We start from the raw sequence: 27,318 nt of genomic DNA on the forward strand, positions 1-27,318 counted from the left end.
CACCTCCCTTCCCCTGGAACGCCCGTCTTCCCCCCGTCCTGCTCGCAGCCTCCTTCCCGCTCCCATCAGGCGGCCCCAGGCCCCCAGCCACAAGGGCCTGTCAGTCATCCCGCCAAGTGCAGGCTTGGGAGCGCAGCGCAGGGGCCCCACCTTAGGCCTGGGATTCGGCTCCTCGTTGCCAGCCAAGTGCCGTGCAAGCCTTCGCTAACTTCCATTTTTAGTCCTCTCCTTCATTTTCCCGCGTGTGTGCATCATCTCCTTACCAGCCACCGTTTAGCCCCAGCTGTCTCTTTCACTCACAGAGAGACGTCTGGCGTTTTCAAGAAATTTGGTCCGATCAGCCTCCCAAACGTCGGGCTCACGTGGTGATTTCTGACGGTCGCCCCTCGAACTCCTCTCACAGTTAGCGAGGCGGGTCATAGCACGGCTTTGCCGTCCAACCCACCTGCATCATAATCTGGGGTGATCATTTACGATGCTTTGCACCTATCTCTACATCGAAATTTTTCACAGTAGAAAGTGGGGGAAAGAGGGTGTTGGTGAATTGAATTAAAAGATAATTATGGCCTCTTTTCTTGAATTTCTACCTGGGGCTCTGGACATTGGCAAAGATCTTGGCTCAGAATAACCGAGTTCCTCATCGCCAGGGACACCTGATTCCCCGCACAGTGGGGCACGAGAAGGCCCTTGACCCAGGAGGCAGCTCCCAGCCAGCCCCCAAGAAGCTGCCTTCACGTTCTGGCGGGCGGTGGCGCAGAGCCCGTGGTGCACAGCCCGCAACCGGCGTCAGCGCGGGGCAGACGCGAGCAGGCGAAGGAAGACGGCCGGCCGGGCCGCGAGGAAGGGCCGGTTGGGGAAGTGGGACAGCAGGCTCCCCGCCCCCCTTTGTTGCTTCCTGAGGCAGTGAGCGTTTCTGAGACATCTTCTTTCCAGCCCATCCAAAAATAAATGCAACTTTCTGCCCTGGCTGGGAGATTAGCTCTAGCCCAGCGACTGCTGGAAGAACAAGGGCTCCTTCTGTTCCCAGAGAGCCGTCTAATAATACACCCATACGTCACCTGTCTCCACCGCTCCGAGGAGGAATTCCGCAGCTCGAGAGGACCCAGTTAGCCCGAAGGTGCCTCTTAAGGCAACAAGAGGTTCGCTAATATTCTCTCTCTGGATGGAATCTTTTATTATTAAAAAAAAATTAAAAATATTTTATTTATTTGTAGAGAGAGCGGGGAAGGAGGAGAGACAGGGAGAGAAACATCCACGTGTGGTTGCCTCTTGGGCGCCCCCAACCGGGGACCCTCGGGCAGCCCTGGCTGGGAATCGAACTGGCAACCCTTCGGTTCACAGGCTGGCTCTCAATCCATTGGGCCACACCAGCCAGTGCTGGATGGAACCTTTAAAAAAATATATTATATATTATATATGTCCCTTTCCCCTTCCTCATCTAAATAAAACAAGTATCCAACATAATCTACTCAGGGCCATCAAAAAAGACAGTCATACTGTGCTGTTGCACACGGAAACCTTCAGACAGAGAATTTAAACACCGACAGTGTGCCAGGCACAGCACCAGGCGTGGTGTGTCTGGCATCCTAATATCCTGCTGAATGCCCACAACTGGTCTGTGTGCAGCCCTATGGCCCCACTCTGCAGATGAGAAATGAAGGCACAGACAAGTCGGGCACGTGCGCCCCCGCGCGGTTCACCGGGGTGGGCCCGCCTGACACTGGCCGAAGCCACAGCTGGGACGCAGAGTTCCCGCTCTCCCAAGAGCATTTCCCAATGCCCATACTTTTAGACTGCTGACAGCAAGTTTTTAAACTGTTTTCCACGTGGTGATTGCTGTAGTCACTCCTGTCTTCAGGGTTTTTTTCCTGGAGAGCTGAGTTCCATCCTGAACTCTAATCTTTTTTCCTATGGCCTTACCGTTTTCTCATATGCAGAAGGAGGTTGCTCAGCAAATGACCCCTGCACTCTTCCAGCTGAACGCTCCGTGATTCTGCAATGAAGAAGTCTGAGGGAGAGGGGAGAGGATGCGTAACTTGGAGAAGCTGGGGTGGAAGGCCAGCCACAGTTCAGAGCTCTGTTTGGCTCCGTATGGGGGCGTGGTGCTCTTTCAGGAGGAATTCAAAGCAACCCTGTGTGGAATATGTCTTCTCAGTTTCCTGGAGGTGGGTATGGAGGTGGTTACACAGAGAGATGGGTAAACTGGTGACGAAAAAGGAAAAATCCAGCCCTGACCTGTGTGGCTCAATTGGTGGGTGTCATCCCACAGAGGGAGAGGCGGTGGGTTCCTTTCCGGGTCAGGGCACATGCCTAGGTTGTGGGTTCAGTCCCTGGCCGGGGAGCGTGCAAGAGACAACCACTTGATGTTTCCCTCTCACATCAGTGTTTCTCTCCCCGCTCCCTCTCCTTCTCCCTCCTTTCCCCCTTCTCTCTGTAAAAAAGGAAAAGGAAAAAAAAAAAAAGAAAAATTCAAACTGACCCATGTTTCATTTCCCACAAAGCCTCTCTGGCCAACTCTCTACCCACAGTCTGCCTGAGAGGTAACCAGCGCCCTTTGCAGTGTCTCTTGGCTCCATGAGGCTTGTTCACACCTGCTCCCATAGGTGACACTTACCTGTCCTATAGCTGTCCTGACCACGCCTCCCAAGGAGACGGCCAGACAATGGCCCACAGACTTAGACAGCAGTCCCACAGCAGGCTGGGGGCAGACCAGCGGGTTAGCAGCCTGTCCCGACTGGCTCCCCTCGTGGCCACTCACCTTGCTGGGCCTCAGAACAGGCTCTTAATAAACCTGTCACTATGAAGTGAAATTGCCTAAATCTTAAAAACAAATGACTATTTGTAATATTTTTCTGTTGTATCTTCTTGACGGGCTCTTTATGGGAGCCAGCATACAGCTGGGGTTTAATTAATGCCCCTTCATCATGGGGGCCCTCACCTCTTTGAGTGGCCCCACATCTGCCCTTGGTGTGGGTGGAAGGAGGCGGGCGGACTTTATTCTCGAGTGAGTACCGTTGACACACAGTTCTGTTTAGAATTAGCAACCACAGCATGCCCACTGGCCACTCCCGAAGATTCGTTCAGGAAAAATGGGAAAAAACACACACAACATAGAACGGGAAAGGGCAAAAGCTTCAACGATACCCTTACTCTTCCCTGAGGCTTTATTTTTCCAATCCTGATTTAGAAACAACGGCATTTGTTAGACACCCCTCCTCCCCCTACACCCTTTCTCTGCAGGCCACCACTGCCCCCCCGGCCCCCCACCTGGGCTAGCAGCTGGTCTTTCCTAATTGGTAATGTATCTTAATAACAACAGGGCCTTAAGCAGCTGTTGCTGTGAATACTGGCTGGTGGAATGGCTCCCCATCATTAATTTACTTGTTGGTCCTACTGGTGCCTAAGAAAGATTTCAGTTAATAATGATACTAATGAAACAGAAAGTTACACAGTAAAAGGAAGGCAAAGAAGAAGAGCGGGCAGAGGTGGGGAGGGAAGGAAGAAGAACTATTATTGTTCCTGCTGTCCTTGGCTTAAGTTTTATAATCACACAGCCCTGTCACAACCCTGTGTTGTGAAAAAAGTCTTACTCAAAATTCCAAAGGATTGAACTTTTTCCGTTTCATTCATTTTTCTACATGGTGAGATTTCGAAGGCGATCGCTGCCTGTGCTCTGACCCCGGGGCGGGCTCACACGGATGTCCAGGCCTGGTAGCCGCCTGCTCAGGGGCGCCAGGCGGGGCCTCGGCAGCGGGCCGGGCCATCACCACGGAGGGGGATGGAGCGCCAGCCCCGAGTTCAGAAAAAGGCATCCCAAACTCCCGACACTCTAGAGTTGGAAAAGTGGTTATGATCCTGCTCATTTCTATATATACCTTCCCCTGGCAACAACCACCAAAAAAACGTGAGGAAGGAGCTGCTTCTCAGCCTGTGGTGCCGGTCATTCTCTTTCCAAATATAGAAAAGGAATGAGCCATGGGGGTTAGTGGGGCCTATAAAAGCCCCGGCCAGCAGCAGCCCCTTTGTAGCTGCTCTTGTGGGCAGAGGTAAGTCACAGTCCCTCCTGCAAGGCTGGCTCTTTACCTCCGTGGGGTAGAGCGCTCTGCGCCAGGACCCTGTCTGGCTTCGCTGAGAGCAGGCAGAGGTGCAGCTACATCTCCAGACCCAGATGCCCACCCACCCTTTGCCTCCGGCGCCCACCAAAGCGGGGATCTTTCGGGCCCTTTTCTCCTCCCCACTCTCCTCTCATGGGCAGGACCCCCCTGGACACTCCATGGACTGGGCCTGTCCGCCACGACTACGTTCTCCCTTAGCCTCTCTGAGCTGAGCAGGGGACTGTGGGAATTCATGTCTTTCTGTGCCCTCACCATCCCCACCTGGGGTGCCTGTCACATGTCCTGTCTTTTCAAGACCAGCCACACTGTCTGGGTGTGGATTAGCCAATCTTAGGGGTTTCTCCCTGACCCAGGCCTGGAACCACAAACTTCTAAACAGAGACTCTGTTTTTATTGCCCAACTCTGAATGGGAGGCAAGGCCGAGTGGAGCACCCTCCACGGTGGGCTGGTGGGAGCCAGGGTTGGGGGCTTTTACTACAATAATGGCTTACCTGTGGGTCATGTTCCACCTGCTCTTCCAGCTTATCTCCGGGGTAAGGCTCTTTTTAAGTTATTAGTCCTTTCTCCTTATTCAGTTAATTTTTCAAGAGCTGACGACGCTGACCCGTACCTGCCAGGTCCCAAATCTTCCTTTGGCATCCTTATCGCAGGTCTGACTTTCCACGGCTGCTGTGGCCTTCTGCTCTCCTCCCGCGGGTGTGCCTCTCAGGTGAGGATTCTGGCTGTGCCCCACGGCCGGTGGCCATCTCCGGGTGACCCCAGGTTACTGGGTCCTCCCACCTCCCCAAGGCGTGGAGGGCGCAGAGACTCAGAGCGCAAGCAAGGACCGGGGAGGCTGGAGAAGGGCAGAGGAGGCAGCACTGCGGGGGCCTTGCCGTCAGGGTGCCGGGGGCCCGTGCGGCTTCTAGTCTCCGCAGGCAGAGGAAGCGCCGTCCGGTTTCCCTGCGTGAAGTGGTAGCCACCTTGAATCATAATGGTTCAAAAATTCCTTAGCTGTTTGCCATTGAGCCAAATCTCTTTGAAGAATGACTTTTATTTTTAATTTTTTATCTATGGTTTTAGCAAGAGGAAGGGGGGGACATTGATTTGTTGTCCCACTTATTCATGCATTTATTTGGTGATTCTCATATGTCCAGGGATTGAACCTGCAACCTTAGTGTAGTGAGACGATACTTTAACTGTTGAGCTACCCAGCCAGGGCAAATGGCCTTTATGATTTTTTTTTTTTTTTTTTGGTGTTTATTTTTAAAGCTTCCCTTGGCAATGCCTGGATTTCAAAGACAGTGAGGTCCTGAGAGAGTTGCACTTACCTCTAGGCCCTTCGCCAAGGCGAGCCTCAGATGATGGAGGCCGTAGGGCCACACCCTTTGCACAGAACAGCCACTCCATGAATGAGGAGCTACTTGATTTGCCCAGCACTTAAGGCTTACGGGTGGAGCTGGTAGGAGGACAGCAGGGGGTTTGGGGGGCCTGGCCTCACCTGGTGGGTTTGCCTTCCAGCTGCACCATGAGTAGCAACACTGAAATGGAAGTGTTCGGCATAGCTGCTCCTTTCCTCCGGAAGTCGGAAAAGGAGAGGATTGAGGCTCAGAACCAACCCTTTGATGCCAAAACCTACTGTTTTGTGGTTGACTCAAAGGAAGAATATGCCAAGGGGAAAATTAAGAGTACCCAGGACGGGAAGGTCACCGTGGAAACCGAAGACAACCGCGTAAGCCTTGTCCATGCCCCCATAGGCCTGCGGGCTCCGCATCTGCCCCCATGGTGGCCTAGTGCATGCGTCCCCCACCCGGCCGCTCCCCGTGTGGCTCTGGCACTGGAAGTCCTCTCCAAGAATCACTGTTTAGCTTCCTTGGAGAAAGCAGAGCAAACACTGGCCCCAAGCTGCAGGCTGGGAGAAGACCTGATTGTGGCCGATCAAGGCAGTTTCTGTTCAGGTGCTTAGCCTTCGTTCGCGCGGCTCCAAGTCGGAGGTGATGGCCTTGTGTCTCCCAAGGGAGCGCAGTCAGGGGTCCAGCAGGAGTAGGACCTCAGTTCCAAGACTCTCCTTGGGTAGCTTAGGTTTCCCCTAATTCTCCTAGCAATGGCTGTCTAACTGCGCAAGTAAGGAAAGTAGGTAAGGGACCCTAGCTGGCCACAAGCTGCATGTGAAACAGCAGCCTCCCCATGTCCTGAAGGCCATGGGCAGTGCGCCCACCATGGCCTGGGTCCCTGGAGGGGCGCTGGGAGCTATTCTGGACTTTACTAATTCCTGGAATCCAGACCAGAATAATCTGGAATGTTCCAAGAAAATTTAAAAATAAAGACAGGAAAAAGAAAATCTGAGAGAGGTAAGTGAAAGAAATGGCACCTGGTTTTCCCAGGTGGCCACGCTCACGCTGGGCCTGACGGGAAAGGGCCCTGAACACGGCCCTCCAGAGCTGGCCAGCGTGGCCGCCCAGAGCGGGCTCTCTGTGCACTGCAGGGAACAGCGCTGAGGCCGAGCTCACAGAGCGGCAGGGCAGGCGGGAGCTGCATGCGGCAGTCCCCACCAGTCCCGAGGGGGGCTGGTTGCACGGTGGCTTTAGCGAATCTCTGCCTGAAGGCAGGAACAGGGAGGTTTCCCCCTGCCTTGTCCAGAGATGGGACAGGGAGACAAGTCATCTTCAAAGGAAGTCTCATCAAGAAAGGTGAGGGCAGGGCCGGGGCAAGGCAGCCGGGCTCGCACGCCTGTGCCTTCCTGAGGAAGCCTGAGGCCCTGGGGCGAGGGGCTTTTCTTCCTCAGGGAAGGCCAAGCATGCTCTCTGGGCTCGGAGCCACTGCTCCGCCTCATGGTGCCCTTACCTGCCTGTAACACTCTGACCCCAGGGAAGCGGGAAGCGGGTGAGGTGGGGCTAGGCTCCCTTCCGCTAGCATGGGCGGGAGGGTGGTGAAGGGAAAAGATTCAGCGTGGGGGCTGGACAGCTGCTTTCAGGGAGCTCTGAATACGGCTAATGGTGGGTGCTGGTCTGCTGCTCCTACGCCACCTCCCCCTTTCTCTTTGTCCCTGCCTCAGGGACGCCAGGGCACTTGCCGTTCTCTGCGTAGATAAGAACAAGCCCATGAGCTGTTGAGCAGGGTTTGGGTCCACCTAGTGTTCCCAAGCAGAAAAGTTCTTCTGGCTCCTGTCTAGAACCGTCCCTTGCATCCACCCACGGACGTCCTGTGTCCTCATTTCTGTCCTCCTTCCCTCCCCTGAGACCTATCACAGAGGAAAAAACCAAAGCCCTGCACGACAGAAACAAATCACAGTGCCACCCCCGTGGCCAGATGCCCACAGCCTTGTCTCCCTTGCACCTTCCCTCTGCTTGCTCCTGCTCACAGACACCTCTTCCTGGGCAACAGGTGGCTGCAGGGGGCAGGCCGCCCAGGGAACACTTGGTGAGCACTGCGCTGCTTCCTTTTCAGACCCTGGTGGTCAAACCAGAGGATGTGTATGCGATGAACCCGCCCAAGTTCGACCGCATCGAGGACATGGCCATGCTGACGCACCTGAACGAGCCAGCCGTGCTCTACAACCTCAAGGACCGCTACACCTCCTGGATGATCTACGTCAGTGCCTTCCCGGCGCGTTGGATGGGGCTGGGGGTGCAGATGTTTGTGTGGATGAAAGAGGAGTGTTTGAAGAAGCTGTTGAACAAAGGAAGGGAAATGGAAAAAAGAAAAGGAAAGGGGGAAGAGAAAGACAGAAAGCGAGCGATGAGTGGGATGGGAAGAAGACAGGCTGGAAGGGAGAGGGCTGGGAGCAGGAACGGGAGCAGTTTGCAGGAAAGACAAGCTTTGGGCCTCAGCATCGTCACTCACCATGTGCGGGAGGTCCAGCTACGCCCCCTCCCCCCGTCACCCAAGCCCACTTGCCTCACCTATAAATGGAAATATCTCCCCTCCTTTACTAGTTTATTGTAAAGAAAAGTGGTGAATAATAAAGGCATAAGATTTTTTGCCTTTATTACCTACACACACATGTGTAATTTTTACCCTCCCACAGACCTACTCGGGCCTCTTCTGTGTCACCGTCAACCCCTACAAGTGGCTGCCGGTGTACAACCCCGAGGTGGTGGACGGCTACCGAGGCAAAAAGCGCCAGGAGGCCCCGCCCCACATCTTCTCCATCTCTGACAACGCTTATCAGTTCATGCTGACAGGTAGGTCCCAGGGAGGAGGCCTGGGGTGGTAGAGCGGGGTGCTGGGCACGGCTCAGAGAAGCGCCTCGTGGCCTTGGGCTTGCCTGCCTGGCCTGGGACTTCCATGCAAAGGAGAGGGGGCAGAGCTGCTCCGAGAGGCAGAGAGAGGCCAGGTCTCCGAGCCCCTGGTGAGCCCTCGTGGGGAGTTTGCATTTAATGCAAGTATTGGTTAAACCCGATGAAAGTAACATTTCTATGGGCCAAAAACAGTATTGACAACTTCATTTGGTTCAACCTAATATGGTCAGAAGCCAGTGGCAGGGGTTAAGCAGGGCCCTAACCTCTCTGAGTCTCATTCTCAAGCTCCCACGTAGGACTGAAAAACTATCAGAAGGAAGAGGGATTGTGCATTGAAGTGTGACTGCTTGAGAAATGGGGTAATACTGGGAAGCTCTTTTTATATTGCCATCAACTCTATTTTATGTTTGCCTTTGGCAGATCGCGAAAACCAGTCTATTCTGATCACGTAAGTTTCCAAAGGGTAGAGCAGTTTTGCAGCTGTGGCTCCTTATCCCCGGGGCAGGAGGGAAAGGCATCCCACGCTCTGTTCTGGCCCTTAGGTAGTATTTAGAACAAAGTCCAGAGGGCAAAGGTAGATTGGGGCATGGGCAGGAAGATGTGTGGAAGGCCTCAGGAACCTGGAAGCACCTTGGGTCAGCTCAGCTGTGGAGCCCCGCTCCGGCCTGCCTCTCTGCATGGTCTCTTACGCTCGTTTGGGAGACATGTGTCTGATGTGGCTTAGAGTAGGTCCAGGTCTCTGTGTGACATCTTGGAAGACTAGTTACACTAAAAGAACTTCTCTCTCTCTCTCTTTTCATCACTCCAAACAGCGGAGAATCCGGGGCAGGAAAGACGGTGAACACCAAGAGGGTCATCCAGTACTTTGCAACAATTGCAGCTACTGGAGACCTTGCCAAGAAGAAGGATTCCAAAATGAAGGTATGGAGAAGAGGAAGGTTCATGGTGCTCTTACATCCACAGTGTAACTTCTGGGTGAGGGGGCAGAGGGAGGCTGCAAACTCCCCCCTTCTTCAAGAAAAGGACAGCAGGCCAGGATTGAAAATCTGGAAGGACAGCCAGTGATCTTGGATGACCCTACGTACAGGACCAGATCCTGTCTTTTTGGGGACAGGTGGGGGAATAAGGCTCTAAGAAAGGTCAGTTAGGGAGTATCTCAGAAAGCTGCTTCTTTTATGGCAAAGTCACATCCACCCACCTGAGAGAGCTGTGGTCTATAGTTACCTTTCTAAACAAAAACATTGCAACAGTTTGATGTGAGTGAGTCAGACAACCTAACTGACTGGACAATCAAGGTGCTGAAGTTTTAAAGAACATTAAGTCAAGACACTCAACTATAGCCAAATATAGCAAAAAGGTGAAGGTGTATTTGAGTGAGACATGCTGTTGTTTTGGTTCATCTTCAGGTTGGAGAGCCGGGGAGGGAGGGACTGGCTTTGCAGTGACCGCCAGGTAGGCATGGCAGAGCTGGGAACATTGCTCACTGTCATTCTGTGGCTTCTTCTTCCCTTGATCTTGTGCACTAGGGGACTCTCGAGGACCAAATCATCAGTGCCAACCCGTTGCTGGAGGCTTTCGGGAACGCCAAGACCGTGAGGAATGACAACTCCTCTCGCTTTGTGAGTCTGAGTTCAGTGACGCTGGGGTTTCTCTGTGGCCTATGATATGAGCAAGGTCCCTGTCCTCAAAGAGGTTACAGTCTGGAGGGGACAGACAGTGAAAGCATGAAACAAATCAACAAGACAGTTTCAGAATATGATACATACACATGAAGTTCAATAGACAGAGCCTGCGATAGAGGAACCGGGGGCAGGGTCCCCTTTAGGCAGTGTGGGCCAGGAAGGCTTCTTTAGGTGGGGGGGGCTGCGAACCCCAAGCTCTGCAGGATGGGGAGGGACAAAGGGCACAGCAAGCACATAGCCTCTGAAGAAGGGGAAGGTCTGGTCTAATCAAGGGACCTAAAGAGGGTCTGAGAGGTGGGCAAGTGGGGGCACACCTGTGAGGAGAGGGAAGAGACAGAAAGAGACCTGTCACGTAGGCGCCTGCAGACCATGAGAAAGGGTTTGTATTTCACTCAGGAAGCTACTGAAGGATTCTTTGGGCAGGGAAGTGATATGGTTTGATTTGCACCTTGAAAAAAAAATCAATCTCTGACTTTATTAACTGCATGGGGTGGGTGGTTTGGAGGCAGCATAGAATAAAGGGGGTTGGGAAAAGCAAGGCACATCAAACTGAAAAGAGAAGAAGGCAGAAAGAGGAGGACCTATTTAATTTCAAACTATAGGGAAATAAATCTCCTGTTCACATGGCCAAGGGGACGAGCAAGAACAGTTGGAGCCACTACAAACGCTGGTCTCCCTTTCCCCCCACAGGGCAAGTTCATCCGAATCCATTTCGGCACCACCGGGAAGCTGGCCTCCGCAGATATTGAAACTTGTAAGTAGATAATTGGGATCAGATGACATCTCAGAGTGGTGGGAGCAATTGGGAAAACTGTCCTGTGTTTGTGTTCATAGATCTGCTGGAAAAATCAAGAGTGACTTTTCAGCTGAAGGCTGAGAGAAGCTACCACATCTTCTACCAGATTCTTTCAAACAAGAAGCCTGAGCTCATAGGTGGGCAAGTCCCCAGTGGGGTTGGTCTTCTTGGCATTTCGGCTCTGATATTGCTGGACCAAGTAGGACAAAGGGGACTCCACAGGCAACAAAGTTTGTTTTCCAAATGAGATGTAGCTCTATTGACAGTGATGTGCCAATTTGGAAATAAAACAAAACAAAACAAAAAACGAATCCAATGGGTAATAAGATTAAACCACTACAGAATTATCGCTGGTTTATAAAAACCTTCTGTACGACTAAGCGTTCAATTATCCTTTAGCGCCCCCTTGTGTCTGACTCGGCAACCAATCTTTCACCAAAACAGACCAGTGCGAATTCTGACGAACAGTTCAGCCTATGATGAGATAGTCACCCTGCGCTTTGTTCTGCACCTAACAGGGGCCTTATGCACACTGTCTTCTGTGACCTTTGACTGTTTGCTTAGCCTTCTGGTCCCAAGCCTGGAAACAGGCGGCAACTTTCAAACTGTGCCTCCCTCAATGGGAATGTGGGCTCCTACCTGACCCACACTTAGCCAATTTCCCTTTTAACTTTTCTGAACCTACATCAATAAACACCATTTGCATACAAAGCAAGAGAATGTAAATGCTGCAGTTCTCTCTGGAGTTTTTAGTCTACACTCTGGGGGCCAGCTGAAGTCTTTTCTGGACATTTTATATTCAGTTATACCTTGAGTATCGTGAGGCTATTTAGAAGAGATTTCTAACTCTCAAGGCAACCTGGGCTCCAGCAGCAAAAGTTTCAAACCAGAATACAGGAGCTCTAACCCATGGGGTGGATGTTTTCTTTGCATCTATGTCACCTCCTCTAACTATTTGTCATTTCAGAGCTGCTGCTAATTACAACCAACCCTTACGACTACCCCTTCATCAGCCAGGGTGAAATCCTGGTTGCCAGCATCGACGATGCTGAGGAGCTGCTGGCCACGGATGTCAGTAGGGCAGAGTCGGGGGCGGGGGCAGGGCGTGTGCTCATCCTTGGTCGCTGGGGTCAGCCCACTGACATGCTGCTCTTTCAATGCCAGAGTGCCATTGACATCCTGGGCTTCACTCCAGAAGAGAAATCCGGACTCTACAAGTTGACGGGTGCTGTGATGCACTATGGGAACATGAAGTTCAAGCAGAAGCAGCGAGAGGAGCAGGCAGAGCCAGATGGCACCGAAGGTACAAAATCAGCGCAACAGGGAATAAACCAAGGTTGGGTGGGTGTGTTCTGCTGAGGTTGTTTGGTGCCTCTTTTGAGAGTGATTAATTCTCCTTCTACCTGGGGAAGAGAACCCTCCAGGGCTCAGATGCCTGTAGACACTGTTGCACCTGAGTTTGCTCAATTGCTAGAATGGCCCTATTTCAGATGCAATGAGAAATGATCTCAAGGCTTTCTGGAACCCAGTCTTGCCTTTTTATAAAATCTGTCCTATTCTCTGAGTGACTTAGCTTCCACTGGCTGCATAGTTTATAGATATGAGACAGACGTCACCCTCTGCAACATCTGGATGATTTTCAAAGTGATTCTTCCATTTTTCCGAGCATCAGTGGCTTCCCTCTGTAATCGTCTTTCTTTTATTGCCAGTGGCTGACAAGACGGCTTATCTAATGGGCCTGAACTCTTCGGACCTCCTGAAAGCTCTGTGTTTCCCCAGGGTGAAAGTTGGGAATGAGTACGTTACTAAAGGTCAAACTGTGGATCAGGTAAGCAACGACTTCCAGGCTGGAAGGGACACAGGTACACAGTGGCACTGCCTTCAGGTTCATCCGCTGATATTCCCCCAAAGGTCCACCATGCTGTGAATGCCCTTTCCAAATCAGTTTATGAAAAATTGTTCTTGTGGATGGTCACTCGCATCAACCAGCAACTGGACACGAAGCTACCAAGACAACACTTCATCGGGGTGTTGGACATCGCAGGCTTTGAGATCTTCGAGGTTTGTGTTGCTTATGTTCATGCTTTCGTGTGGCGCTGTCCAAGGGGATCGGTTTTCACAATTCTCTAGGGAAGATGTCAAGGTGGCCAGCATGTTGTAACATCACATCCTGTAGCAAAACTAGACGGAGGGTGGATCAGGTGGAAGAGAATGTGAGGAGGGTTTGTATTACTTTAAGAGGGTCAATACTTCATTCAAGTGCCATTTTAAAGGATATAGTTCAATGAATAAAAATAACTTCAAACATAATTACTGACTTAGAGAGGCCAGGCATATGAAGAATTTGATAGTAAGCCGATTATGCAATATTTTATATAAAGGTCCTATTGGTTCTGGGTTAGAAGCATATATTCATCAAAGTCTACATTTGGTGTCTACCAGACAGAAGACAAGCAGGTAAATAAAAGATGAGCTTGTAGGCTACAGAGGAAGATCAGAAGTTTATGAGGCACACTCAAGAGTTACTACAAAAATAAGGCGGCCTGTGGTCAGTGCATAGGAGGGGCCCAGACCAGGGGAACTCGGGAGCGGGAGAAGCACCTTCCAGCTGGAAGGACGGAGAAGACTCCAAAGAGGAGATGCGCTCTGGGCTACGTCCTGGAGAATGTGACCACATCTGAAATGAGCTGGCTAGAGCCTGAGCAATGTGGAGGAAAGTGGATAGGTCTTTGATTTTGAAACAAGTCCAACTTTTCACATGATTTTATTTTGGTGCTAGTATAACAGCCTGGAGCAGCTGTGCATCAACTTCACCAATGAGAAACTGCAACAGTTTTTCAACCACCACATGTTCGTGCTGGAGCAGGAGGAGTACAAGAAGGAAGGCATCGAGTGGACATTCATTGACTTCGGGATGGACCTGGCCGCCTGCATTGAGCTCATCGAGAAGGTATCCTATTCTGTTGTCTCAGTGAGCTCTCCCGTGCACTCTGCTGTTCACACTGCAGCTCTTACTTACCCCATGTGCATTTTGCCTAACTCTAGCCGATGGGCATCTTCTCCATCCTGGAAGAGGAGTGCATGTTCCCCAAGGCCACAGACACCTCCTTCAAGAACAAGCTATATGACCAGCACCTGGGCAAGTCCAGCAACTTCCAGAAGCCCAAGGTTGTCAAAGGCAGGGCCGAGGCTCACTTCTCGCTGATCCACTACGCGGGCACCGTGGACTACAGCGTCTTGGGCTGGCTGGAGAAGAACAAGGACCCCCTGAATGAGACGGTCGTCGGGCTGTACCAGAAGTCCTCCAACAGGCTCCTGGCACACCTCTATGCCACTTTTGCCACCACAGATGGTAACCGACTCCCCAGAGCGCCCTGTGGTCATGCGCCCTGTGGTCCTTCCAATTCAGTCCACAGGACCGAAAAATCTCCACTGATCGGCTAACGAGCCCTTGCCAATGTCATTTCTTACAGCTGACAGTGGAAAGAAGAAAGTTGCCAAGAAGAAGGGTTCTTCCTTCCAAACTGTCTCTGCTCTTTTCAGGGTAAGAAACATACAAGATTATGTGCTTGCATTGGTTTAAGCCATTGCACAATGAGCAATGTAGAGATTCAAAGCTTGTTTATTCAAGAACAGTAATAGGGTCTTAATTGGATTATCGTCACTTGGTGAGGCTGAGTGCTGGTTTGATGATGCTTAAATGAGGCCTAACAAGTAGGAGCAGGACTCATTTGTCACTTTGTGCTAGAACTAGCTGGGTTGGCTGGCCTGGGAGGTGAGTCCCCTCCACAAACTTTCTGAGCTGCCTGAAAGACTCAGGCAATAGCATCTTATTCGTCCAGTGAGGCTGGATACATCTCTTGAGTTAATTTTGGATCAGAGGGCCTCTTCTATTTAGTCTCTGGCTCACTGTGACGCAAAAGGTTATTAAACAAGTTTGTTTATTTATTTATTTTTGCCCACTCCTCTAGCCATAGGATTATTTAAAGAAAGAGTTAAATGATTTCATTATTCTTAAGAATTCATGATTAAGTGTAAAACATACTATATCTTACTTTTCATTATAATATAGCTCTATATTTTTAAAGCCTAGTTTATAAAAAGCCTAGTGTAGGCTGTCAAATTTACTCTTTCCTTTAGGAAAACCTGAACAAGCTCATGTCAAATTTGAGAACTACTCACCCTCACTTCGTGCGCTGTATAATTCCTAATGAAACCAAAACCCCAGGTAAGACGCCTGCTGGTTCTCTGGGCGGCTGCCCCTTGGTCGGGGACTGTGGGTGGAGCTGAGGCTTCCGGCTTCCGCCCAGGAGCCATGGAGCACAGCCTCGTGCTGCACCAGCTGCGCTGCAACGGCGTCCTGGAGGGCATCCGCATCTGCCGCAAGGGGTTCCCCAATCGGATTCTCTACGGGGATTTTAAACAAAGGTGCGTCATAGAAAGCTCAATGAGATTCACTTTTTAATTTTAATTTTTATTGTTGTTCAATTACAGTTGTCCCCATTTTCCTCCCATTACTCTCCTCCACCCTACCCACCCCCACCTCCCACAGTCAACCCTCCCCCACCATTGTCTTTGTCCATGCGTCCTTTATACATGTTTCTTGGTGACCCTTCCCCTCCTTTACCTCATTATGCCCTTCCCCCGCCCCTCTGGTTACTGTCAATTTGTTCTTTATTTCCATGTTTCTGGTTTATATGATTCTTGATAAGAGGTGCAAGTACTAGAATTTGAGAATGAAAAATACTGAAGAAAAGACCCATTTCAACAGAACAGTTATAGACCTTCGTGTAAAATGACCTACCAGTTGGCCACAGCGTACATACTGCCCATGGCAGGCAAGCCCTGAGCTGAGAACCCAGGCCATCATGTGGCAGTACGAGTGTGAGCGAGTGTCTCTCCCTCTCAGGACCCTGGCTTTCTTACCTGTAGGCAGAGGGGCCTGAACTAGACGGTCTCCAAGGCTTATGTTCATGCTAACAGCCTCTGCTTGTTTCTGTGTCCACACGGGCAGATACCGAGTGCTGAATGCCAGTGCGATCCCTGAGGGACAGTTTATTGACAGTAAGAAAGCCTGTGAAAAGCTGCTGGCATCCATCGATATTGACCACACTCAGTACAAATTTGGGCACACCAAGGTAATGCATCAATCCTGACAGAAGCTGTCCTTTGGTCCCACAGTGTGACCTCCCCGGCACACTGACTCGCGTCATCCTCCCCCCCTAAGGTGTTCTTCAAAGCTGGCTTGCTGGGAACATTGGAAGAAATGCGCGACGACCGCCTGGCCAAACTGATCACTCGGACACAGGCTGTGTGCAGAGGGTTTCTCATGCGCGTGGAATTCCAGAAGATGGTGCAGAGAAGGTTGAACAGGGTCTTCATTTAAATGTGAGCTCTCTTGAGGAAGGGAGGGGGTCTCTCTTAGAAATAACCGATATTCTGTGTTTAGGGAGTCCATCTTCTGCATCCAGTACAACATCCGCTCATTCATGAATGTCAAGCACTGGCCCTGGATGAAGTTGTTCTTCAAGATTAAGCCCCTCCTCAAGAGCGCGGAGACGGAGAAGGAGATGGCCACCATGAAGGAAGAGTTTCAGAAAACCAAAGAAGAACTGGCCAAGTCAGAGGCAAAAAGGAAGGAACTGGAGGAAAAATTGGTGACTCTAGTACAAGAGAAGAACGACCTGCAGCTCCAAGTTCAAGCTGTGTGTTTAAAAATTTTTGTGTTTTCATTTTCCTTCTAGATTTGGTTACTTAAGAAAACCAGAATTTTGGTGGGATTTTTGTCTTTTAGTTCAGATGCTTCATAAAGAACTTCATATATAACAAAATACTGGAATGTCACAAACCTTATCTCATTAAAGGAAATCATGATTTTTTTTTTTAAAGGAAAGTGAAAACTTGTTGGATGCTGAGGAAAGATGTGATCAACTGATCAAAGCCAAATTCCAGCTTGAGGCCAAAATCAAGGAGGTGACCGAGAGAGCTGAGGATGAGGAAGAGATCAATGCTGAGCTGACGGCCAAGAAGAGGAAGCTGGAGGACGAATGTTCAGAACTGAAGAAAGACATTGATGACCTTGAGCTGACACTGGCCAAGGTTGAAAAGGAGAAACATGCCACAGAGAACAAGGTACTCTCTTTGTGGGTCTTTCCAGCTTGATGCTGTCATTGCAAACCAGATCATACGGCTCTTACAATTGCTCGTGACTTCCTCTTAGGTTAAAAACCTTACGGAGGAGCTTGCGGGGCTGGATGAAACAATCGCAAAGTTAACCAGGGAGAAGAAGGCCCTCCAGGAGGCCCACCAGCAGGCCCTGGATGATCTCCAAGCGGAAGAAGACAAAGTCAATTCTTTGAGTAAAATCAAGAGCAAACTGGAACAGCAAGTCGATGATGTAAGTACATGCTGTTAATTGGCAGTCCTAGGACTTCTGGATTGGAAGAACCCCCCAAAATACTCTAGTGCAAAGCATTTGTTCTCAAAAGGAAACGATGCCTTTTGCAGCTGGAAAGCTCCCTAGAACAAGAAAAGAAGCTCCGTGTAGACCTGGAAAGGAACAAAAGGAAGCTTGAGGGAGACTTGAAGCTTGCCCATGAGTCCATATTAGATCTGGAGAATGATAAGCAACAGCTGGATGAAAGGCTCAAGAAGTATGCTCTAAGGCCACCGATTTCAATTTTGCAAGTTACTGGGTATTTTGTCTTCACACGTTCTCCATTTTCCCTCATAGGAAGGACTTTGAATATAGTCAGCTGCAGAGCAAAGTGGAAGACGAGCAGACTCTGGGCCTCCAGTTTCAGAAGAAGATCAAAGAGCTACAGGTAGGAGATGTTTTGGGTTTTTCTTTTACATGTGGGTGGCTCACAGTGGGCTGGGTTCTTTGTGCTATAAGCCGTTGTGAGCAAGCAGGCAGCATCATGGGGCTGCCTGCTGTGGCGGTTTCCTTTCTGCTAGGCTGACAGGGCCATGTGAATAATTTTTTTCATATAACTTAAAATAAAATGCATAATTGGATTATTTTGAGTCAACATTTCATTGAATGGATAACATCCTAGGTTGATCACTGCACGGTAATGACCATGTTGGTGCAGGAAAAAGTCATATTAAAGGAAATTAGCAATATTCATATCTCTCTGGGAGAAGTTCCAGAATTGGCTTGTTTAATGGGAATGGAAACTAGCCTGTTCTTGACATTCAGAGTGAGTCCCTCTGGGGCTGATTGGCTCTACAGGCTCGAATTGAGGAGCTGGAAGAAGAGATTGAGGCAGAGAGGGCGACTCGAGCAAAGACAGAGAAACAGCGCAGCGACTACGCCCGAGAACTGGAGGAGCTGAGCGAGCGGCTGGAGGAGGCGGGAGGCGTCACCTCCACCCAGATAGAGCTGAACAAAAAGCGGGAGGCTGAGTTCCTGAAACTGCGCAGGGACCTGGAGGAGGCCACCCTCCAGCACGAAGCCACAGTGGCCGCCCTGAGGAAGAAGCACGGGGACAGCGTGGCTGAGCTCGCGGAGCAGATAGACAACCTGCAGCGTGTCAAGCAGAAGCTGGAAAAGGAGAAGAGCGAGTTCAAGTTGGAGATCGATGACCTCTCCAGCAACGTGGAGAGCGTGTCGAAATCCAAGGTACTAGGGCAGAAGGGGGCCCAATGCTTTGGATTCAAGAGACCCCTTGGGTCATTCAAATTGCAGCACTGATTTAATTTACTCCTCTTTCTCAATCCTTTAGGCAAATCTGGAGAAAATATGCCGAACTCTGGAGGATCAGTTAAGTGAGGCCAGGGGCAAGAACGAGGAGATTCAGAGGAGCCTGAGTGAGCTGACAACACAGAAGTCTCGTCTTCAGACTGAGGCTGGTGAGCGATGGGACACAGGAGGGGCAACACCTCATGGAGCCCTACGAGGGGCAGCGGGTCAAAACTAGAGGGCACTATTTGTTCGGGGGAGAATTTCTAGTTGAATAACCCCCCAAAAGAGCCTTTCAAAATATTCTGGAGGAGGAGGACACTGAGAATTCAGTAGAAACAAGACAGAGAGAAGAAGACCAGAAAGATGAGGGACTCAAAATGTCACCTGGCTCAAACTCTTTCCAAGTTAATATGACCTTGCATCAAAAGAGTCTAAAAGGCAGAACTCATTCTAGAAACCAAGCCCCATGGCCTTTCTGCTTCTTGCTGTGCGTGTTTTCAGATTGTCTGCAGTCCAGACAATAAACAAAAAAAAACATGGCCAATTTACATAGTCTCCTGGTGTGTAATAAAAATATCAGGGGACAGTATTGGGGGCTTTCCCCTAGGAGTGTGGCTGCACCCGCGCTGGCTCAGCAGCCCATCGTCGCCACGGCTGGACCGGCCCTTTGCTAGCAGCCACAGCTACAATGAAGAAAAGAAGTCTGGCCATTCCAAAACAGTCTTGGGGGCAGAGAGAGTCCTAAAGCTCCCCATCCTCTCCTTTTTTCCTCTTACCTCTATATAAGCACATAAACCTGAACTCACCATATTCACCCAAGAGTCCATGTTCAGATTATTAGAGATATCAAGTCCTTGAGAAAACACGATTTCCCTTGATGATGAATCATCAAATAGCCGGAAACACCAGCCACTGGAAGGCCTGGAGGAGTTCTTAGGTGTTCCTGGTCATGTTTAAATTTACAACCCTCCTCATGGGTTTTATTGACAAAAGCCACTCCACACTGCTAGTCATTTGTTGCAATACTTGTCGGGTTGTGCTTTCATTTTCTTTCTCATGGACTCATTCCTTTGCCCCTAAGAAAGGACCATACCTCACAATTTACCCTCTCCCTAGATCTTAGCACCGTGCCTGACACACAGTAGGAGCTTGGTAAATGAATGGATTCATGGATGAATTAATAAAACATTTCTTTCTGGACACAGGTGAGCTGAGTCGTCAACTGGAGGAAAAGGAAAGTATAGTATCCCAGCTTTCCAGGAGCAAGCAAGCATTCACCCAGCAAATAGAGGAGCTCAAGAGGCAGCTGGAGGAAGAGAGCAAGGTGCGTCACCTGAGCGAGTGCTTCTGTGACCTAATTTTCAAGTACCACCCATAGGAAAGACAGGGCAACTCGTTCTGTAGGTGACAACAGGAGGAGCATACTTGATTGTATTGTCCACATGGCATGAAAAAAGAAGTCCCCTGGGGACTTCCCTCTTTCTTGATGTTTTCAGGCCAAGAACGCGCTGGCCCACGCCCTGCAGTCCTCCCGCCACGACTGTGACCTGCTGCGGGAACAGTATGAGGAGGAGCAGGAAGCCAAGGCCGAGCTGCAGAGGGCGCTGTCCAAGGCCAACAGCGAGGTTGCGCAGTGGAGGACCAAGTATGAGACGGACGCCATCCAGCGCACAGAGGAGCTGGAGGAGGCCAAGTGAGCAACTCTGTTTACCTTAAATGATTATATGATGGAGGGCATTGACCTGAGAGCTACTTGGGAGTAAACTTGTTTTGTGACTAGGTGTTTCCCCATCTCATGTCTTTTAATCAGGGCTGTGCCACTGGGGGGGCCTGGCCTTAGCACATTTCCTTAACACGCACAATTTTGACCTTGGTTAGAGATGAGGCAGGCTGTTGATCACTGATTTTTAGCAGCCAGGAAATTCTCCTGGTCTTATGAAAGCAAATGGTTCTTTGAATCACAAAATTAGTGATTCCAGCATGATGCATAATGATGTTCAAGAGGACTGAAACTTAAATAGCATCTGCTTCTCTTTCATATTCTTTAAGGAAAAAACTTGCTCAGCGCCTTCAGGATTCTGAAGAACAGGTGGAGGCAGTGAATGCAAAATGTGCTTCCTTGGAGAAGACCAAGCAGAGGCTGCAAGGGGAAGTCGAGGACCTGATGGTTGATGTGGAAAGAGCCAACTCCATGGCCGCGGCTCTGGACAAGAAGCAGAGGAACTTTGACAAGGTGTGGGGTCGGCTTCGTGCCAGCTGAACGCTGTGATGTGGGGACTGCCTGATAGTCGTGGAAGGGGGACACTGGGTCCTGTCCTGCCCTGCCCCACGCCAGCACTGTGAGCTGAGCTCGGGCACGCCCCTGAGCTTCACCGGCCTGTCGTTTCCTCGTCTGTGCAATGAAACAGAAAGGGGACGGGGCTGGAAGTTCCTTTCAAACATTGTCAGTGGAGACAAACTCATTTCTACAATGCACTCAGCCCAAGCATTTTCCCTTCCCCATGCCGCTGGTCTGTCTGGGCAGCTGACATGCACCAATATAACTTGCGCCCCATTGAGAAGCTTTCTGAAAGCCCCCTTTTGGTGTGGCAGATAGGTTGACATGAACCAAGGTTTTAATGAAATACTTTAAAATACAGGGTCATTTTCTTATTAGGAAAGGGGCAGCTATGCCCAGCTAATTCCTTCTCAAAGGATCCATTTGCTTTCTGGAGACAATTGTTACTGATCAATTATGGATCTTGAGTAAATTTATAGACCAAAATTCTGCTTAGTCCATTAATCAAGAACAAGAAGCTAGCCAACAGACACTCTCTGAGGATTCCCCTTAAGGGTTCTGTTTCGCTAGAAGCTTGGAGGAGAGCTGATAAGCAGAGGTACCTTCTCTCACGGTGTTCCAGGTGCTAGCTGAATGGAAAACCAAGTGTGAAGAGAGCCAGGCAGAGCTGGAGGCGTCTCTGAAGGAGTCCCGCTCTTTAAGCACTGAGCTCTTCAAACTGAAAAATGCCTACGAGGAAGCCTTAGATCAACTTGAAACTGTGAAACGAGAAAATAAGAACTTAGAGCGTAAGCAGTTTAAAAGTGTCTGCAATCTCCCTTCCCACTATGTGTTAATGCACACACAGAAAATGTTCATCATCTGAGGGGTCATTATATTTTTTGAGTCTTTCTCTATACAATATCTTATCTCTAGGCAACAGCATCCTTAGAGTGATAATAAACTAGTGAAAAAAGATTCAGTGGATGCCTACGATGCCTGGAAACCTGAACAGAGGTGTTCAAATGCAGTCATAACTTCTTTCTTTGCAGAGGAGATAGCAGATCTCACAGAACAAATTGCTGAAAATGGTAAAACCATCCATGAGCTGGAGAAATCAAGAAAGCAGATCGAGCTGGAAAAGGCTGATGTCCAGCTGGCTCTTGAGGAAGCAGAGGTGAGCAGGGTGCTAGGAAAGCAACGGCAGGGACAGACGAGGTCCTGTTGCAGCCCCACCCCAGGAGCTAGCTGGCCCCACTGTCTCCATTTTTGCCTCTGTAAGAAGCACAGTCCTAAAGCCTGCTCCTTTCCTATCAAGTAGCGCAACTGTGAGGTTAAATGAGATAATACTGCGATTTGTCTTAAATTTATTGGAAAAAATCATTACACTATAGCAGGTCCAAAAATGAGGTTTTACAAAATTTTAGATGAATTAAAAATATCCATAAGGTGTTTTACGCTCCTAAGAAACTTTATCATTTAAATGTTATTATTTCTTGATCGTGTAATCTAAGCAAATAGCAATGAAACCTTTTATTTCTGCACTGAAGATAAATTGTTTTTTTTAAAGGTAGTTTTGAATTGCAGAGTTAGAGTTATGAATATTCCACTGATGCTTTATTGCCCTGAAGTGCAGTGTAGCAGGCTCTTTACCATCACTGGTACTATTTCTGTGTTTGTTTGTTTGTTTGTTTGTTTATTCTTTAAAGGCTGCTCTTGAACATGAAGAGGCCAAGATCCTCCGGATCCAGCTGGAATTGACACAAATGAAATCAGAAATCGACAGAAAGATTGCCGAGAAAGATGAAGAGACTGAGCAGCTGAAGAGAAACTACCAGAGGACGGTGGAGATGATGCAGAGCGCCCTGGACGCCGAGGTGCGGAGCAGGAACGAGGCCATCAGGATCAAGAAGAAGATGGAGGGGGATCTGAATGAAATTGAGATCCAGCTGAGCCACGCCAACCGCCAGGCCGCAGAGACCCTGAAGCACCTCAGGGGTGTCCAGGGCCAGCTGAAGGTTTGAGGGAGCTCCTTGGTGGGAAACCTCTCCCGGCCGCCAGCACTCGAAGTCGTCAACTAGGCTTATGGCCCTAAAGCCTGGATTTCAACTGAACTCCTTTTTTCCTCTGGCTAGGATACCCAGCTCCACCTGGATGATGCACTCCGGGGCCAGGAGGACCTGAAGGAGCAGCTGGCCATCGTGGAGCGCAGAGCCAACCTGCTGCAGGCCGAGGTGGAGGAGCTGCGGGCATCTCTGGAGCAGACAGAGAGGGCGCGGAAGCTGGCCGAACAGGAGCTGCTGGACTCCAACGAGAGAGTGCAGCTGCTGCACACCCAGGTGGGGACGGGGAGGTGGGCGGGGGGCTTTCAGCCTCAGACTGCCTGGGCAACACCTGTGCCTCTCCCCCTAGAACACCAGCCTCATCCACACCAAGAAGAAGCTGGAGACAGACCTCATGCAGCTGCAGAGCGAGGTGGAAGATGCCAGCAGGGATGCCAGGAATGCGGAAGAGAAAGCGAAGAAGGCCATCACGGATGTACGGTGTTTCCTTCCTGCTGCTGTACAGCTGCCCAGACTGTGTGTTATTGAAGCCCCCTGCCCTCTTCCAACCCTGACACAGTTGGACAGGTTGGGTCCCCACCCCCTAGGCACACGTAGTGTGCACTCTGATCCGAAACTGCTGCCTAGCTCCCTCGAACTCAGCATGGCCCCGCGTGCACATTTAAAAGGTGGCTATGAGAAATAAGGGAGCATAGGTACAAAGATTGGGATGGCTCATGTTCTCTCTTATGCCCATGGGAAGCTATGCTCTTCTTTCCTTCAACATATGATTTATTCCAAACCATCAGATGTCAATATTCCACCAAATTGCACTTCACATGAAGCCAGCTCCGCTCCCAGCAGCACCTAGCCTTTCCAGGTGGCAGATGTCTTCTTCTTCGGCAGCCAAGGCACCCACAGTGCCATCTGTCGCCTGATGGAGAACATTACTTGCAACTATTTTGCTGTCCTGCGGGTTCACGCTCACTTGCTAGAGGCCTTCCCTTAATCTCAGTATTTCCAAACCTGTGACGCTAGGTATTAAATCAGTCTTCTCTAAGTCTCAGATTCTTTTGAAGAAATATATCAGTGATCATGGTGATAACAAAATAAATAATTTTCTTAGATGGGCTAAGTTCCAAGGAGGCCAGTTTAAGAAAAGGAAGAAACCATTTCCCATCCATCCCTTGAAAGTGTCCTTGCCCAGTGTAACTCATTTCCCATTCCCTAGTGGATGAGTGGGCTCAATCTTCTCACCTACTGTCCTTTTTCTTTAGCTGGGCTCTGGTCCTCTGGTTACCCAGGTTCGATGGCTCCAAGGCACTTGATCCTTGCCTGCATCTTAGTGGGTATGATTTGCTTTTTAGGCGGCCATGATGGCTGAGGAGCTGAAGAAGGAGCAGGACACCAGCGCCCACCTGGAGCGGATGAAGAAGAACCTGGAGCAGACGGTGAAGGACCTGCAGCACCGTCTGGATGAGGCTGAGCAGCTGGCCCTGAAGGGCGGGAAGAAGCAGATCCAGAAACTGGAGACGCGGGTACTTGCAGGAAGGACCCTGGCATGAACAGGGCTCTCTGTCTTCTCCCATTGGCGCCACAGCTCCGGGCTAATTTCCCAACCGTGTCCCCCAGATCCGCGAGCTGGAGTTTGAGCTTGAAGGGGAGCAGAAGAAGAACACCGAGTCTGTCAAGGGCCTGAGGAAGTATGAGCGGCGGGTCAAGGAGTTAACTTACCAGGTAAGTGGCCAGGGACCTGGAGACATGTTTTCTCTGTAAAGTGCAAACACCACCTTGGGGTCTCCAGACAACAGGATGACACACTTTCACCTCAGAAAACTGGCCAGACCTCATGCAACTCTCCATTCCCACGTTCTCATGTTCAGAGTGAAGAGGACAGGAAGAATGTGCTGAGATTGCAGGACCTGGTGGATAAGCTTCAAGTGAAAGTCAAGTCCTACAAGAGGCAGGCTGAGGAGGCTGTGAGTCAGACGCGCTTGTGACTTTAGAACAGCAGCCTGGTCTGTTCCTCACAGTGAGCTCTAAGAGAGGCTCGCGCTCATCTCACTTGCCTGGGCTCTTTGGTTTCAGGATGAACAAGCCAATGCTCATCTCACCAAATTCCGAAAAGCTCAGCATGAGCTCGAGGAGGCTGAAGAACGTGCCGATATCGCAGAATCTCAAGTCAACAAGCTTCGTGCTAAGACCCGAGACTTCACCTCCAGCAGGGTAGGTGCTTCCTGTTGGAGCTTGACGGAGGGCAGCAGATGCGGACTGGACTCGCGGCCCCTGGGACGACCTGGGGAGAGCCCAGTGCGCTGTGGACGTTTTTGAACTGAAAGGAAACTTAGAGAACCCTCAGCTTTAGAACTGGTCGATCCTGGGCTCGGAGGGGGAAGGGACTGGCTTAAGGTCACTTAGCTGAGAATAGCCCTCCTAGAACCCTCCTAGGTCAGTAAGTTGCCATCAAAGACTTAAACACTGTTCGGGAAAGGAGTAAACGGTTCTCACTGAGACTTGTCAAGCGCCCTCTGCTGGTACATCTTCAGTCACTGCGAGTAAGTAGTGAACCTGCAGGTAGGAAGACCCCACTAGTGTATGGGGCTAGTTCTCTCTGAGGGACAGTTTTTCATGCTATGGGTGAGTTCCTCCGCGTATGCAATTTTATATTCTCCTGAGATCTAAAAATTATCCCATGTTCTACTGAAACATAAGAGTTCCCCAGTGCTTTCCAGGAGAGGGAGCCAGAGGAAATGAATCCCTGCCATATGACATAACTAAAAAAGCCCACTGTCTTTGCAGATGGTGGTCCATGAGAGTGAAGAGTGAGCGATCCTCTTCTGGAACAGGACAGAAAATGTGCAAAATGTATGTTTTCATGGTTCCTGACCATTTTATGTAATTTCCACCTGACCACTTTTCACACACAATAAACTTGGTTTTGAATTTGGGGCTGTTTCATTGTTTCCTCCTCCCTGTGGGGAAATGGTTCATTGCTTGGAGATTTTAATGCCTAAGGTTGAAATATCGAGTAAGCAGGTGGCTTGATAAATTCAACTGGTGTTGCATGTGGGGACAGGGAGAGATCGCTCTTGATTTAAGCTTGAGATGAGATCAGAAAGAAAACCACTGCTTTGGCAGGGAGAGGAGAGGAGGGGGAGTTTGTCATGAGTCATCTCTCAATATGCTATGAGGGAAGCACCAGGAGACTAGGTTACAAGTCCCCAGGTCTATCAGGGAACCTCCAGAATGTCTGTTGGGCAGACTCCACGCAAGCACTGTGCCAACTCTTAGGAATACACAAAAGAGGGACATAAACGAATAATCTGCCACTGAGTCCTTGGCTCAGTCTACATTATTTCAAAGCCACACAACAGAAAATCTTACCCTCACCCAGGGTAAACCTGTCTTTTCCTTAAAATATGGCAGGACATCAGAATAACCCTCTGGCCAATCTGCTACCTGAAATAGCATCTTCTAACCTGGAATCATTTGTTTGTTGTGATAATTAAACTTATCAGAAATAGTTGTGAGTTCCCCCTCTTTATCTTATTCTAGAAGATGAGGAGATGACCGGTTTGACTCCACGAGAATTAAAGACCCAGGGGAGTTCTCTTCAGCACCTAGCACCGAGTTTAGCACAGTGCTAAATGGTAAATTTATCTATCATAGAAAGGGAGCTGCTAATGATATTAGATTTGGCCTATCAGTGATTTCAGATAATTCTGTCTCAAAGATCACATTTTTTGACTTGCTTTCAATGCTTCATGGCAACACTGTGACTAAAACACAACATGTCCTTCTTGGGTGGCTGTCCTTAGAGAAAGTCACAGATATGATACCAAGTCTGACCCAGGCCTGAGGCTGGGAGCAATGGGCTCTAAGCCCACAGCCTCTCAGAACTTCCTGGCACTGCCTTCTGTGGAAAGTGGGTGGTGGAAAAGCGAATGGATTTTCTTGTTACAGAGGTATTCAGATTGGTGAAGAAGGAGTGAAAGACTGGAATATCGCCATTTTCACGTGACTCAGGAATAGCATGATTTATGACTACTATAACAAAAATATAGAGACCCAGACATTATATGCTTCATGATAGCAGTGCATGCCACTGCCCAGGGAGAATTTGTGCCCTACAATCTAACTGGGGTCTGATCAAGCCTCTAAATGTGTAAATGTGACCACCAACTTACAGGAAATGCAAGGTATCCGAGATCCAAACTGTAAACTCCAGGATGTTGGGAACTCAACTGAACAAACCCACTAGTTTTTTTTTTCTCAATAAATAAATTGCAAGGAAAAGATATAGAAGAAATAAAAAGGAGAACTGTAGGTTATAGATTAAAATGGATGTAATAGCCCTGTCCACCAATCGCACTGTGTGGACCTTGTTCACACACACACACATACACACCCCCAACTGGTGAAATTTGAAAATTGACTATTTCACAATGATATGGGATTATGATTCATTTTCAAGATGTAACGTGATACTGCAATTACGTTTTCTGAAGTATTTATCTT

General features: G+C 49.6%; 1 protein-coding gene across 1 annotated transcript; it reads left to right on the forward strand.

The window, feature by feature from the left end:
• Positions 1–4,024: 4,024 nt before the first annotated feature.
• Positions 4,025–25,776, forward strand: LOC129068809 (myosin-3). Its single transcript, XM_054571242.1, has 41 exons — positions 4,025–4,046; positions 4,767–4,825; positions 5,617–5,827; positions 7,543–7,686; positions 8,123–8,279; positions 8,757–8,784; positions 9,149–9,257; positions 9,863–9,955; positions 10,709–10,772; positions 10,853–10,951; positions 11,782–11,885; positions 11,979–12,117; positions 12,524–12,642; positions 12,726–12,875; positions 13,594–13,764; positions 13,860–14,166; positions 14,288–14,358; positions 14,955–15,042; positions 15,125–15,242; positions 15,829–15,952; positions 16,042–16,178; positions 16,264–16,519; positions 16,704–16,946; positions 17,035–17,211; positions 17,322–17,467; positions 17,548–17,638; positions 18,049–18,438; positions 18,542–18,668; positions 19,707–19,825; positions 19,998–20,194; positions 20,551–20,734; positions 21,402–21,567; positions 21,811–21,935; positions 22,468–22,776; positions 22,894–23,097; positions 23,171–23,296; positions 24,168–24,338; positions 24,433–24,537; positions 24,684–24,779; positions 24,889–25,026; positions 25,600–25,776. The coding sequence occupies exons 3-41, from the start codon at positions 5,624–5,626 to the stop codon at positions 25,624–25,626; spliced, it is 5,823 nt and encodes a 1,940-aa protein (XP_054427217.1). The 5' UTR covers positions 4,025–4,046; positions 4,767–4,825; positions 5,617–5,623; the 3' UTR covers positions 25,627–25,776.
• Positions 25,777–27,318: the final 1,542 nt, after the last annotated feature.

Source organism: Pteronotus mesoamericanus, unplaced genomic scaffold (genome assembly GCF_021234165.1).
Source record: "Pteronotus mesoamericanus isolate MK-2021 breed Mesoamerican mustached bat unplaced genomic scaffold, CSHL_Meso_final contig_22, whole genome shotgun sequence".
Lineage (NCBI taxonomy): Eukaryota > Metazoa > Chordata > Mammalia > Chiroptera > Mormoopidae > Pteronotus > Pteronotus mesoamericanus.

Coding starts and splice junctions, on each gene's coding strand:
- LOC129068809 (XM_054571242.1), top strand. CDS start 5,624: ATGAGTAGCAACACTGAAATGGAAGTGTTCGGCATAGCTGCTCCTTTC. Junction 9,258..9,862: donor AGAAGGATTCCAAAATGAAG/GTATGGAGAAGA, acceptor CTTGTGCACTAG/GGGACTCTCGAGGACCAAAT. Junction 23,297..24,167: donor CGAAGAAGGCCATCACGGAT/GTACGGTGTTTC, acceptor TTTGCTTTTTAG/GCGGCCATGATGGCTGAGGA.